The 13273-nt window shown below is 41.8% G+C and overlaps 1 protein-coding gene across 1 annotated transcript in view; it reads right to left on the reverse strand.

Moving 5' to 3' along the window:
• Positions 1–1003: 1003 nt before the first annotated feature.
• The window catches only part of slx4ip (SLX4 interacting protein), a 33220-nt gene continuing 20950 nt past the window's right edge, over positions 1004–13273 (reverse strand). The window contains exons 4-7 of the mRNA XM_063492230.1: positions 12850–12916; positions 11251–11350; positions 3111–3217; positions 1004–3013 (exon numbers count right to left, since the gene is read on the reverse strand). Of these exons, the coding sequence (XP_063348300.1) occupies positions 2248–3013; positions 3111–3217; positions 11251–11350; positions 12850–12916 (1040 nt within the window). The 3' untranslated portion in view covers positions 1004–2247. The remainder of the gene's footprint in view (positions 3014–3110; positions 3218–11250; positions 11351–12849; positions 12917–13273) is intronic.

Below are 13273 nucleotides of genomic sequence, written 5' to 3' on the forward strand. Positions count from 1 at the left end.
ATATCATTCCTTTTTATTTATACGTTCCAGTTTAGTTTGAAGGTTTTGATAGCTGTGGAAGCCTACCATTTCTTTCAAGGTTTTTTTTTTGTTTTGTTTGTTTCCAATGCATTCAATAAAAGCCAAATTTCAGAGAAGACAAAAGATGGGTGCTTTGGCCCTGAAAGAAACACTTCATTTTTGTTTCCCTCCCATACACACGTTGGACATTTCATTATTTGTTGCCAGGACCTTAATTGTAGACAAGTGAGGTTAGGACAACAAAAGATCACGGCTGCTGCAAGGGTTGGACATGGTGGCAGACACATTGCTTGCCACTAATGGTTAAATACTTAAGGGAACAAAAATTCTTCAGCAGCTTCAGTTTAACCCAGACGTATTTCAAAGGCTGTCGAAATCAACCAAGTTGCAAGGCAAGTCACATCAGTATGACACGCCAGAATTCCCATCTGCTTTAGTCAGCATAATATCATAAGCTAGACTGAGTACTTGAACAGTAGGGGAGCAATGGGAACACTGTAGTATCAGATAAATACACTGCCTTGCTCTGCAAGAGTCCGCTTTGTTTCTGTGCACATTTTGTTTCTTTTTAAAAATTGAGGCTCTTAAAGACAAACATGTTTTATCTCATTTGTTAACTCTTTGAGATCGTGGCAACACTTTGTCCCTTTTTTTTTTTTACTTTGTGTTATGAACTTGAGAATTATGTGTTGATCTGGCAATATATTTTTGAAAGTCATATTTATTAAATATTTTGTATGAAACGAGAATTAAAGTTGTCTCTGTTCTGGAGAGAGAGTGACGAGTCTGATGCATTGAGCCAAACGTGTTGGAGCATATTAAAGATCTCTGGTGGCATGGGAACTACAGCTAATTGTTTCCTAGTCGAGTCCTGGAGACGCAGTACTCATAACGCTCAGATATTGTAGCCCTTGATGGTCTGGTTAAGATACTGTAGCAAGCTTTTTTTTTTTTTTTAAAAAAGTTGGGCTGGAGAAGCCTAAGCTGTGGAGTAAAAGTGATTTATTATGTTCTTTATTTATTTTTTTGGGCAAACTCTTGCCAGAATTAAAACAAAGACGAGAGATTACAACACCCCTTGAGAAAGATCCTCAACATGTTGGGACTAAAACCTTAGGACGAGTTTCACTAATCTGCCCTATTTGATAGCTGAACTGGCTCCTAGTCGTGACACTCAAGTTGTAACCACTAATACTTTTTTTCATTTTTTGGACAGACCCCACTGTCAAACTGCCACAAGCAGCATTTGGTTTGGACTCTGTGAGAGGAAAACAATGCAATGAGATCTGTGCCGGCTGCTTTCCCGAAATTCTCTGTGAATTTTACACAATGATTCAAATGGGGCTTTTTTTGTTTTGTTTTGACTGAGGGGAAAATGTATTTATATCGAAATGTCTTTCCAGTAAAATAAAACGAGTAAAATTTTCAGTCAACATTTTGTTGTGAAATAGAAATACTGGGTTGTAAACGGAGCTGACGGTAGGCTTTCTCTGTGGGCTCAGGCCAGTGGGCAGATTTAAGGACCTATACCAAGCAGCGGGCTGGTGACAGCAGCTGTTGTTCAACCTCTGATTTGAAAACTGATCACATTCCTGCATATATTTGGTTTAGGTTAAGTTTAAAAAAACAGCACAGTATGTTTCCACTTATAGATTTGTTTTCAGGTGCTTAGCAACTAACTGGTATATGAAAAATATCTAGCTACAAAAACACGTTTTTTGAGAATGGGGTGATGAAATAAACCTGGAAACAGCAATCAATCATGCTCGAGCTTCGGCGGGTAAACTGGACAGTTTTGAGACACGTAGGAGCCAGTATTTGAGTCTGAAAGCCATGACGTACTGCATGGCTCCTGCCTGTCTGAAATCCCCAATCTTTAACACAAAACCAAATCTTAACTCCAATTAAAGGTTTTTGACTTTCATTTGCGAGCCTCTCTTGACCACCACTACTTATGGGTGGAGGCAGAGATCCGTTTCAAGTATTTGACAAAGCGTAACTCAAATGCACATGTATCAGTTGCCATAATGTGTTCAGCATTTGATCTGTGCGTGTGCAGCATATGTGAAAAGAACAGATATCGCAGTAAAAAGTGACACAAGCACAAATGCAAGTCATCTGAGCAGACCACATGGACAGTATGGGGGAAGCATGTAGTCTGACAGAGTCTCATCTCTATTTCTGTGGCGTCAGGCATCTTTACTGTAGCCTGTCTCTCTCTCCCCCTTAGGACCTCTTCAGTCGTCGTAATCTAGAGGTTCTGGGCACATTTTCACTCCACTCCTCTCCGAGTGTGGATCTGGAACCAATAGAGGAGCCTGAGGATGCAGGCTTGACAGATAGGCTCCTCAGACTTGCGGCCAGCCTGTTTTGGTTTGTCTGTGCCGTGTTATTGCTTGTGAGGGAGAGCCTTTGGGCTCGTTTCCCTGGAGTAAGCAGCTCTACTTCCAGTGTGGTTTTCTTGCACTCTGAGACAGGGGAAGCCTGGGACTCTGCCTTGGCTTCAAGTGGAGGAAGGGGTGGCAGAGGAAGGAGGTCGTGCTTGGATGTTTGTGCGGAGTAAGTTTGCATTAGAGCTGGAGGTCTTCCAAGGCACGTCCTCTTGGCCCTGTGTGGGTGAGGGTCTTCCCCAGCATCACTCAGCTTGCACCTCTTGCTCGTGCTGGTCTCCTGACTGATTTCATTTTGGCAGAAACCTGCTGAGGTCCCATTTAGGTTGATACAGTCTGGAAGATCGTTCTCAGCATGCTGCTCCTGCTTTTGAGTAGTCCCAATTAGAGCTCCTGCTACAGTTAATGCACTGGAGCAAGGCACCTTGTGGTTTGCCTCTGACAGGGCCTTCTGTTCAGATCTGGACAGACTCACTGAGCCCGATTCTGACTTGACAACTTGAAGTTCCGGTCTCTGGTTTTCAGCACAGACTCTCTGGTCAATCTGCTGCTCTGCCATAGTGGAACCACAAAGTTCTCGCTGGACACTGGCTTGTTTGGCTCTGAGAAAGAAAAAAAATGTTAAAAGGATATAAACAGATACTTGAGTGTCCTCTCTGACTGGTGGGGTTGGAAAGTTCTGCATTAGATCATACTTACATCTTTTGAAGCACAGTCTTCTTTGTTTTCGTGGGGCTGTTTAAAGGCTCTTGGGTTTCTCCCACACTGGAAAAATATTCCGATCTGCTTTGTTCGCACAGCTCAGTCTAAAGAGGACAAACAGAATCGGTGTAAACAAAAATATTATTACTGGAATACCCTGGAAACATTTCGCCTCACAGTGCTGTCATCATCCTTCATTGAACACCTTCATTAAATCCATTAGACTAAAAACTAAAAGAGTTCATGTCAGACCGTCTGATGTTCAATCAATGTAGTCACTTTACTATTTAAACTATGATGCTGCCTGAGATGAAAGATGAAAGGGCCTTCAGAGAGAGTAGCAGCTGCCCCCCCCCCACCCTAAACTCCCCAAATCCTCCACCTCAAAGTTTGAAATTAATCACTGGCTCACTATGGCGTGACAATTGTTCAGCCTACACTATCTGAGGCTTAAAATGATGCTCTCAGCCTTAGGCAGAGTTACGAAACGGTGACCATATTGACAAGTTAAAACAGCGAATAACAACAATTCAGTAATAGAGAAAAAATGTGAAGCAAGGGCAGCATTGCGTGGGAAAGAAAATATTTTTTTTAAAAGGTGTAAAAAGCATGCTATGGGACAGCTGCAAATGTAAACAGGCTGAAGGAAAAAAAAAACCCTTCTTTACTTTCAGCCATGATTTTTGAAACTGTAACTGAACAAAGCAGGATGAGTGCCGAGCGCTTCTTCTATGTCCTTATGTGTCTAAAGCCTTCATCTGTAATTCCGCTACACCCCTAAGTGTCTCTGAAAAGCAAGTCTTATTTGCTAAAACTCTGGGGTGAAAGTTCAAAATATCCACATACTAAGGGAAACCTCTGAGGCAGAACGAGGAACAAGCTGAAAATTGGATCTCACCAACGTGTGCCCTCAACAGGCCACTAATGACGGTTAATCATGGGGTCTTTTCCTTGGCTGCCCCAGAACAGACTCTGGATTTATGAGAACAAGAGACGCTGGTGGCAAATTGAGCAGAACTTCAAAGGCTGAAGCCCTGTCAATTCATCATAAATTAATCAAATCAAAAAAAGTTGGTGGAATAGACTAGCAATGGTTTAGAAAATGAGCACGTCTGCTAGTTTTTATCTGGAGAAGCAGTATATTATATTATATTTTGCATACTAGAACTTCTAAAGGTCTGAAGCCGTACAAGGGCATTTATATCAGCTCATGGTCTAGAATGGGGATGTTGCCAGAACTGATACTTACAAGTAATCTATATATAAACCTGAAAAAGCTACAGTACTTTTTTGTTTTTCAGTACAGTAGTTACCTAAGCGGCATACCAACCAAGTTGGGTTGTCAACGAAATTGATACTTGGATACTAACTGATATTAAAAATTGCTTTTGGATTAGACGCCCATTTGCAACTGCATTATATGTGACTGGAATGAACTCTGAACTCATTGTCACTTGTCCAACAGGAATGACTGATATCACAGGCGGTCAGACTGTGGGACTTGACAGAAGCGAACAATGGGCATTTGACGTGTGTGTAAGCAAGGCACAGAACATTATATGGTGTATCTGCACTTACCTCAAGGGGAACGAGGTTGTTTGCAGCTGTTTAGGGCTGCTGCCAATGAAGGCAAAGAGAGATGGGGTGAGTTGTTCGATCTTTTCTAGGGTTTTCTCTCTATTACTGTAGGGTCTTTACCTTACAAGTGACTTGAAGTAACTGCTGTTGTGATTTGATGGTATATAAATAAAATTCAGTTGAACTGAATTAAATCCTAATGCATATGTGGTTGGGTGAGGTCTCTGTCAGGAAATTTATAATGGGCCTCAATTTTACTTTGTGGGTTTGTAAGAATGATTTTATTATGTGTTTGCATACATTGTAGGTTTTGCAGTGATATGCACATTTGATGTATTTGCAATCCTTTTAAGGGTGGTGTGTGCATTTTTAGGCTACAGAATTAAATAGGAATCCATCTGATGACCCAATTTTAAAGTTCAAAAGTCATGAAATAAAGCTTGTCATTTTAACCTATGTGTCTTTGACTGTTTTGTTTTTAGGTCTCTTGACAGACCACTAAATATTTCACTATTGACACCAGCAGTGCCGTCTTCACCTCCTACAGTTGGCAGATAGCTTTGCACAGGATGGCTGCAGATAGGGGAGGGCCTTTCTGCCCACCTCACTAGCAGCTGAAGATGTAAACAGTAGAACAACAACCCTGGCAAAGGAAATGTAAGACAGACACCCTGGTCTTTAGGAATATTTTTGTGAGGTAAGTAAAGCTCCTGTTCCAACAATTTATTTTATTTTATTTTATTTTTAAAACAGTAATAAATATTAACCTGGCTGGCACACATGCTAACATTAGCTTTTTAACAATTAGCAATTGCCCACATTAGCCATTTCAGTAAGGTAGAGGTTATGGCTAATAATAAAATGATCATGTTAATGTTGGAGCTAGGCAGCATTTATTATAAGTTCTGCCTGTCTGTAATGTTAATGGACAGTGTAAATTTGACAGGAAAAGAACGTGATCTTGTTTTTTTGTTTTCAACCCCATGGTATTGAGTAGTACTTTCCTGGGTACTGGTAGCGAGTTTATAGTTTAAAGGAGAAGATGGGACAAGTTTCATGGCTGCTAAATTATCTGTTGAGATATTTCACTCAAAAACATTCATATCAACCTGACAGCAAAAAGTTAGGGGATCGCCACAGTGGTTAAGCTTTATCCTCTAGTGTATTTCTGTGTAATAAAAGTTGAGCTATTTCACTGACAAGTGAAAAATTTGATCTAGTGGCGGCACAAGATTTAAGGGATCACCAAAAATAGGATTTATTAATAATCAGGATCTATTCTCTGGCCACTGCGCTATGCTATGCCCAAGCTCATAGCAAACCATCCAATACTTTTGAAGCTATCGCTCTTTGGATCAGCGTGGCTGAGACCGCTATCCACAGCTTCACGCCGCTAAACTTTATTGGTTTTCGCAAAGGGGAAACAACAACTGGACAGAAATTAAATCTGGGAAAATTCAAGGTCGTGGCCGCTATGTTTATTCAACATCAGCCATTTTTCAGATCATTACTATCATATAAACTGGTTGGTAAAATGATCAATGTGCACTCTAAGATGGGGAAAGCCAGTGCGGTAAGCTCTGGCATCCTGCAGATGTTGTGAAAACTGAGAGAAATATCATAAATGTCCTCCCCCGCACGTCACGATACTAGTGACAACATGTGACCCGACACGCAAGGGGGAAATGGAGTGATCGACCCGAGCTGCGAGGGCAAGCTGGGGCATTGTGGCTTTGCGCTGGGTGTTGAGACCTAGCAACTGCACTCTGGTCTGTGGTGTGGTAGACGGAATAAAGAGGCCAGACAGAGGGAGGGGAGGCCGGGCAGCAGGGAAGGAGGCGGAGCTGGCGAAATACAAGAGACAAGATACTACAGAGTGTATAAGAGAAAAAAAGAGAGTGGAGCACAACAAAAGCAAAGGCACCCCCTCAGAGTCACACTGCCTGACCTCAACAGTCTCTCCAGCATGCCCACAAACGCAAGAATCCTCACACAGGAAGTTCCACACAGGCTCCTCTTTGTGTCGAGATGGAGTCATGCTACAGTGTGGGCAGAGCTCTGGTCTTTAGACTTTTTCTCTCATACCCAGAGCTACAGCTAACCTTCAACATGGATTTGGGACAGTGACACACATACAAACTCTCATTTCGCCTCCACACTCACACACCCACCCCAACAACAACAATTCTGAGAAAAATGTGGGTGCTATCATTTGCATTGTAATGCCTTGATATGTATTCTAGCCTGTTTAATATGAATAAATGCCGTTTGAAAATGAACTTGAAAGAAAAATCAACAAGCAGCTAAAGGGAGGCTCTCTGGGAAAGTTTAGTGCCTTTCTGTTCCTGTCGGCACGACTTCAAAAGAGCAAGAGAGTGAAAGAGGAGAGTCAGAGAAAGGAAGAAGCATGAAGAGAGGAAGAGGCTGGATATAGATAGCAAGTAGAGAAAAGATAGATAAACAGAGAGAGCGAGAGAGATTGTGCATAAATTATTTTCAGCAGGGGTCTAGAGGTTGGAGATTCTGTATATAGCAACTACAGAAGAAATCAGTCGGATTAAATAACCTTATAATTATCACAAGCTATGTGGATAAAACGGTAAGAATTGTGTGGGAACCGAGGTGGCCTAATCTTGTAAGGAATGATGCAAACTCTAAATAGCTGGAGAGAGTCCCATGAAAAAGGAGGGAGGGATGGTGGTAAATAAGAACGTCTACCCGCCGTTGCTACCACCTCTCTCTGAGAGAAAAAAAAAAGGATTTAACCCCCCCACCGCCAGCCAGTCTGCTCGCCCCCACACAAAGCTGAAAAATGCTCCTCGTGATACAACATGTAGAGCAGACCAACAGTGCCCTCCCTGGCCCCAGAGCCTCCAAAACAACACAGCCTCGCCACAGGAGCTGCAACAAAACAGCACATCTGGATGTCAGATTACAGCGATAAGCCTGGCAAAAGGGCAAGGATAGCAGAGAGAATGATTCATTTGGTTTTAAAGGCTACCAGGACAGATTCTCAGCACTTGCCCCAACTCTGAATGACTCCTGGAAAAAAACTTCAAAAGGATAACCAGCAACAGCCTCCATAAAATACAGGCAACAGCTTCTAAGCCGTCTAAGATAAGGTAGAACACAGATAGGACGATTATGTTGGTTATCTTTTAATGCAGCTGCACTCAAAAGTAATGCAGCGATATGGACAAAAGGTCTCTGAGCTGTTTAAAATGTTGCTGCAAAGGATGACAAACTTCTCTTGGTGTTTAAAGACAATGCTTATTGATATACAATGCCATATTTATACACACTACAGCTTTTTTTGTATATAGTCTGCACAAATACACATTCATCTAAATACTACTTTAACAATTTGTAGAAAAAGAGCATTTTTCAGTTAATCCCATAGGTTTTCCCAAAAGCTTTTAAGCATGGAAGTTAAAACATAAAAACTTCAAATAAAAAAATCTAACAAGTCAGCATGGGAGGCTCCGATGAACCATCAACTTTCATGTGCCACAGTGGAAGTCAGATTGTTTGTTCTCGGATTACTTTAATATCTTTGTACCTCACCTAACATATACAAAACCAGTGAGATGCAATCCCATAAAGCAATTATCCACTCATCTGTCACAAAATAATAGTGTCTCAACTTGAAATCTGTGGCAGCTTGAAATGCTTGAATCCCTCACAGCACTCATATTATAACAAATGAATTATTCTTTCCACTGGAACTTCTTTTGAGCAGCTTTTTTTTGATGACACATCTAAGTATACAAAGTCCTCAAACTGGCACCAAGAAACAACAAGAGTATTTAACTGTCAGGGGATGAAAAACCTCCTGCAGAGATGTTCGTGAATGCAGTCCACAAATTCCACCCCTCATCATGCACCCACCCTGCTCCCACAGGGCAAGCATGCCCTGTTTGTGTAGGCTCACCACATCTTCTCTGCAACAAAGTCAACAAACATGCATGGGCACATACTTGTCTAAAATAGGGGACAGTTCTTATCCCCAAACAATGACAAGAGTTTCTGGATCCACCCATGTCAAAGGACTGAGACAAGTGGTTAACTGAACACACTTCATGTAAATCATTGAAAGCAGTTTAAGATGGGCTGGAATGAGGACCTGTAAGAGATCATAGTCGTGCATTCGGCCTAGGTGTAGAGGAGGTCAGTAGACACTGGACGCTTGGGAACGGACTGCTGTTAGCTGTTGTGAGCTCTGAAGAACAGAGGCGTGCTGAGGTCATGAGTAAACACACAAGCTCGTCCAGAGCTCAAAAGAGGAGGGGAGGGGGGGAGACTGGAAACACATCTGTTCTGCCTTTGATCCAAACTTCTGCAGCCCAGCACGCCACTCACCTCAGCTGCCCACTCTGTGCCTGACTAAAAAACAACGGCCGCAATCCTAAACACTAGATCTTCCTTCCCATGCTGCCCTCTTCAGTGTTGGTGCTGACTCACAATAGGAGCAAGCTTTTATGAAGGGAAGGACATAAATCTTCAAATCCTCTGCGTACGCCCTTTTTTTTTTTTTTTTCCATTATCTCATGAAAACAAAGCAGCATCAATTGCCCAACCTCTGCGTAGCAACAGTGGATTCTAGGTGCCTAACAAACAGAGTCAATTAGGCTGATAGGATTTCAGCATTTATCCCAAACATGGCACTCAGTATGTCTGAACCAAAACATTTGCCGGATGTTTGAACACTCTCTGCCCCAGTAACATTTGAAGTCAGAGGTGGCTGAATCAAGCATTTCAAACTAGACAATCATGGCTGTTTCTGCAGCAAATGACCATCTGAAACCAAAACAGCTGGAGTTGGCCTTTTTTCCCCCTTAAGTTTGCTCTTTCCCATAGTTTGTGTATTACACTGCTAATCCCTTCCTGGGAAGGTTGTTTGATAGAAATAGAATCTCACCTTTTTATATAGCACACCTTTTCTCTCATCGTGTGTGGCTGTTTGGAAGGAAAATGCTTCTGCTTCCCGAATAAATGTCAGTTGAAAATATGACTAATATAGAGTGAACAAACTGTATAAAATTAAAATAGAGTACACTCAAATGCGGGAGTGAGACGCTGCCTTTCAGTGATGTCACCTTAGCTCCCTCACAACATAACCCCCTGACCTTGTGAAAACTGCTCATTGATGAGTCTACATTTCCACTGCGGTTGAAGATTTTTGCACAACTAGTCACACAAACTGAATCCTAACAACAAACCTGAAACCTCCCTAAACACGGACAAATGTGGCATTTTTTTGAGACTGCCCGTCTTGTGCTGTCAAGAATTGGGGGATAAAAGACCCCTTTTTAAACATGATATCAATTCTGACACAGAACTCCAAACACCCCATTATTTATAGACAGCAACATTATACCTTACATCAGTTGTGACTCACAGTCTAAACCTTTTTTTCCTTTCTGATTTCTGACTTCCTTGGCAGCATTAAAACTGCAAAAACTCCCTTTCTGACAAATAAGAACAGAGTGAGGGATGTAAACAAATTATTGTTTTTGTCATGTGAAAAACTTCAGCCTCTCTGTCTGGTATCTTTCCCTTACAAAGCGGGCTCGAGGTTGAGCTAGTGAGAGCTTCACCACAAGACTCCCACCCTCCAATTCCCTCAGCTTGTACTGTATGAGCCCAGAGAACCACATCCTGAGGAGAGGAACGCAATCGACAACAGTGCCTCCTTGAACTGGAAAATTGGTTACACAATCTGAACTTTTCACTGACGACTATGTTGCTCCACTAAAAATATTACAATCGCTGCTTTCATTGGAAGCCAAACTGTGGAGAGTGCAGAGACATTTCAAAGGGAAACAATAGCAAAAACCCTGTAGAAAAACATCAGGCCACTGATCATGGGATGTGATGGGAGAGATGTCTGTCCTTGATGTGAGTGCCAAGGTGAGAGGCTCCACAGGCTTTTCCCAGAATACTCTGGGGAGTTTGAGATCAAATGAACACTGACCAAAGGACAACTGATTATAATACAGGCGGACAAAAAAAGAACTACAGCAGTAGGTCTTATGGCACTGACAAGAGTTCAACTTGGTCTACACAGCACAGACTACAGGGAAATACCCACTGAACCTAACTTTATTTGAGTCCAATTAATCAAGGCACGCGGCATTCAACTGCAGACAGTAAAGTTAACCGAATTCTCTCTTAAAGACCCAAACAATGCACATGCAACCGAAGGACAGAGGGTTTTGTTGTGGTTCTCTTGAGCATGCAAACCCCAAAACCTCATGCTTGAAACTGACAGAGAGAACTAAAGTTATGCAGGTAAGTAATTAAAAATGTGGGAGCAGGAGCTTTTCAAAAAAGCGTGACTTGGCACCACTTCACCCAGCCTCCCACGATCATTGGTTTTCCTCTCACTAGGTCTCCTTAAAGCCCATGTAGGTTCAGAGTCCACCCCTTATAAAGAGGATAAGCATATATAAGCGAGAGTGCAATTTGGCAGCACATCCCTATAATAACACACAGACACATGGACGACTTTTTGCCAGGCGACTGGAAGAGGAAATAGAGGAGTATAAACAGCACTTACCGCGGGCAGGCTCGGGTTTCTATGGTGCGCTGAGGCATCTTCTGGACGACTCACACACACAACATATCGTTCGGGAAACACACGCAAATCTGAGAGCAGGCAGAGAAACAACACAGACCCTGCTGGTTAATAACGTGGGCTCACCTCTAATTATCAGTCAAACTCAGACAGAGGGAATTGTGGTCAATGTTTAATTTTTACATCTACCAGTACCAAGTATTTACTATCCCTCAGACCGGGGAGAAAATAGCAGTTTATATATAATTGCTGAATTTTATGAGCTGCATAAACAGCATGAAATATTAGGAAATTTTACATTAACAATGGCTCTTGGGAGTAATAATACTGTCTCACTGACTTCAGAAGGAAAGATCATTTAAGCCGCTTTTCCAAACAATGTCAAGGAACTCAGGTCCAGCTATATTCCAAAGGTCTCTGCCCAGATGACATGTGACACTAATAATAATTAAATTTATAATATCTGCTGTTTTCAGTTGGGTTTGGGTTCTGCTTGATTGCTCGACAAAAAGTTCAGAGCTCATGAAATGTTTCAAGCGAAACTGGAACCTTCAATGAAAATTTCTCAGGACACTTTTAGACAGAGCACTTCTTGGATTTTGGAAATCTAACTTTTCTTCGAAGGACCCCGATCCCAGTTAAAATTAAAAGCAAACCCAAAAGCCTTCTTGAAATCTAACAAGTAGATTGACATGGAATTTGCAAATCATATTAAATAAGAGGAATAAAACATTTAGTCTCAATGACCTCGTAACTATTCCTTTAATGCCAACCCCTGGACAAACTTTACAGTCTTTGCTCCACCAAATGTCAGCTTTTCCTTCTTTATTCTTTAAAATGTTGGCATTGTGGAGTGAAATTTAAGTCAGCTAAATCACAATATTTCACTGCATTCTGACCAACTAATTACCGTAACATAGCTTTAAGACCTATTGTGGTTCAGCCTTGAACTCCTTTTAAGAACGTTTTTTTGTAGCCGTCTCGTCAACCACGATAAAAACTTTTCACCATCCGTTTTATAGCTAATTGATTTTTTTAATGATCTAACCACATATGTACTGCCAACTCAGTGGACCAAATTACACAACCTTTGACCTCAGGAGACCGAGTCTAATTTGATGTGTAGTGGACCTGCTGAGAGAAGCCGTCATCTCAGCCAGCAACAGGTCACCGTTGCCTCAACAGCCAAGGCCTGGTCCTCCCCCAAGGAGCAGATATTAACTTTACTGACAGGAAGAGAACCATGTTGGTCCCATGAAAAGGTGGCCAAGGGTCACAGGCATTAGATGAGCCATGGAGATAGATTCTCACTGCCCTCCACAGACAGCTAAGGAATCCTTCTCTCTCTGCCTCTCTCAGTAGCCTCTCAAGGGAACCACTTAATGGCCGCTTGTTCTCAACAACACCCCGATCAGGTAGGGACAGGACATAAAAACAAGTGAGGGGGAGAAACATCAACATGCAGACCACAGATGCCTCACTCATTCTGTGGGAAATTTGGCTGAGTATAAACCCTTGAGAGGTCTATTTCTGAGTTTTAACTGGGGTTGGATTTATTGAAAACATGTAAGTCACTTACCCTGCTTGACAATACATCTGAGACTGGAGTGTCGCTTCAGAAAATTGGCCACCAGGTTGAATTTTTCACCTGTATAAACCAAAACAGAGAGACAGTTAACATAAAAGGTTCATTACCTATCTAACAGTGGGCACATTTTGGTGAGACGGTGCATGCCGGCATGCTTTGATACACCGATTACAAACTAAATTCAATTTCCCATCATTACACGAAACAGCTGCAAATTTTATAGTGAGACAAAGTGGTTAAATAATGGACACACTACGTGAGTATAAAGCCCCTCATATGATGAGTTCCACAACTGGCCTTACTGCTGTCACATGCAGTAGAAGAATCACAGTAAAGCTTTTTTTTTTTTTTTTTTAAAAACAAAAAACAAAAAACTGAACACAGGATTAGGGTATTTTGCAGCAATACAGCACACTC

This window comes from Pelmatolapia mariae, linkage group LG13 (assembly GCF_036321145.2).
Source record: "Pelmatolapia mariae isolate MD_Pm_ZW linkage group LG13, Pm_UMD_F_2, whole genome shotgun sequence".
NCBI lineage: Eukaryota > Metazoa > Chordata > Actinopteri > Cichliformes > Cichlidae > Pelmatolapia > Pelmatolapia mariae.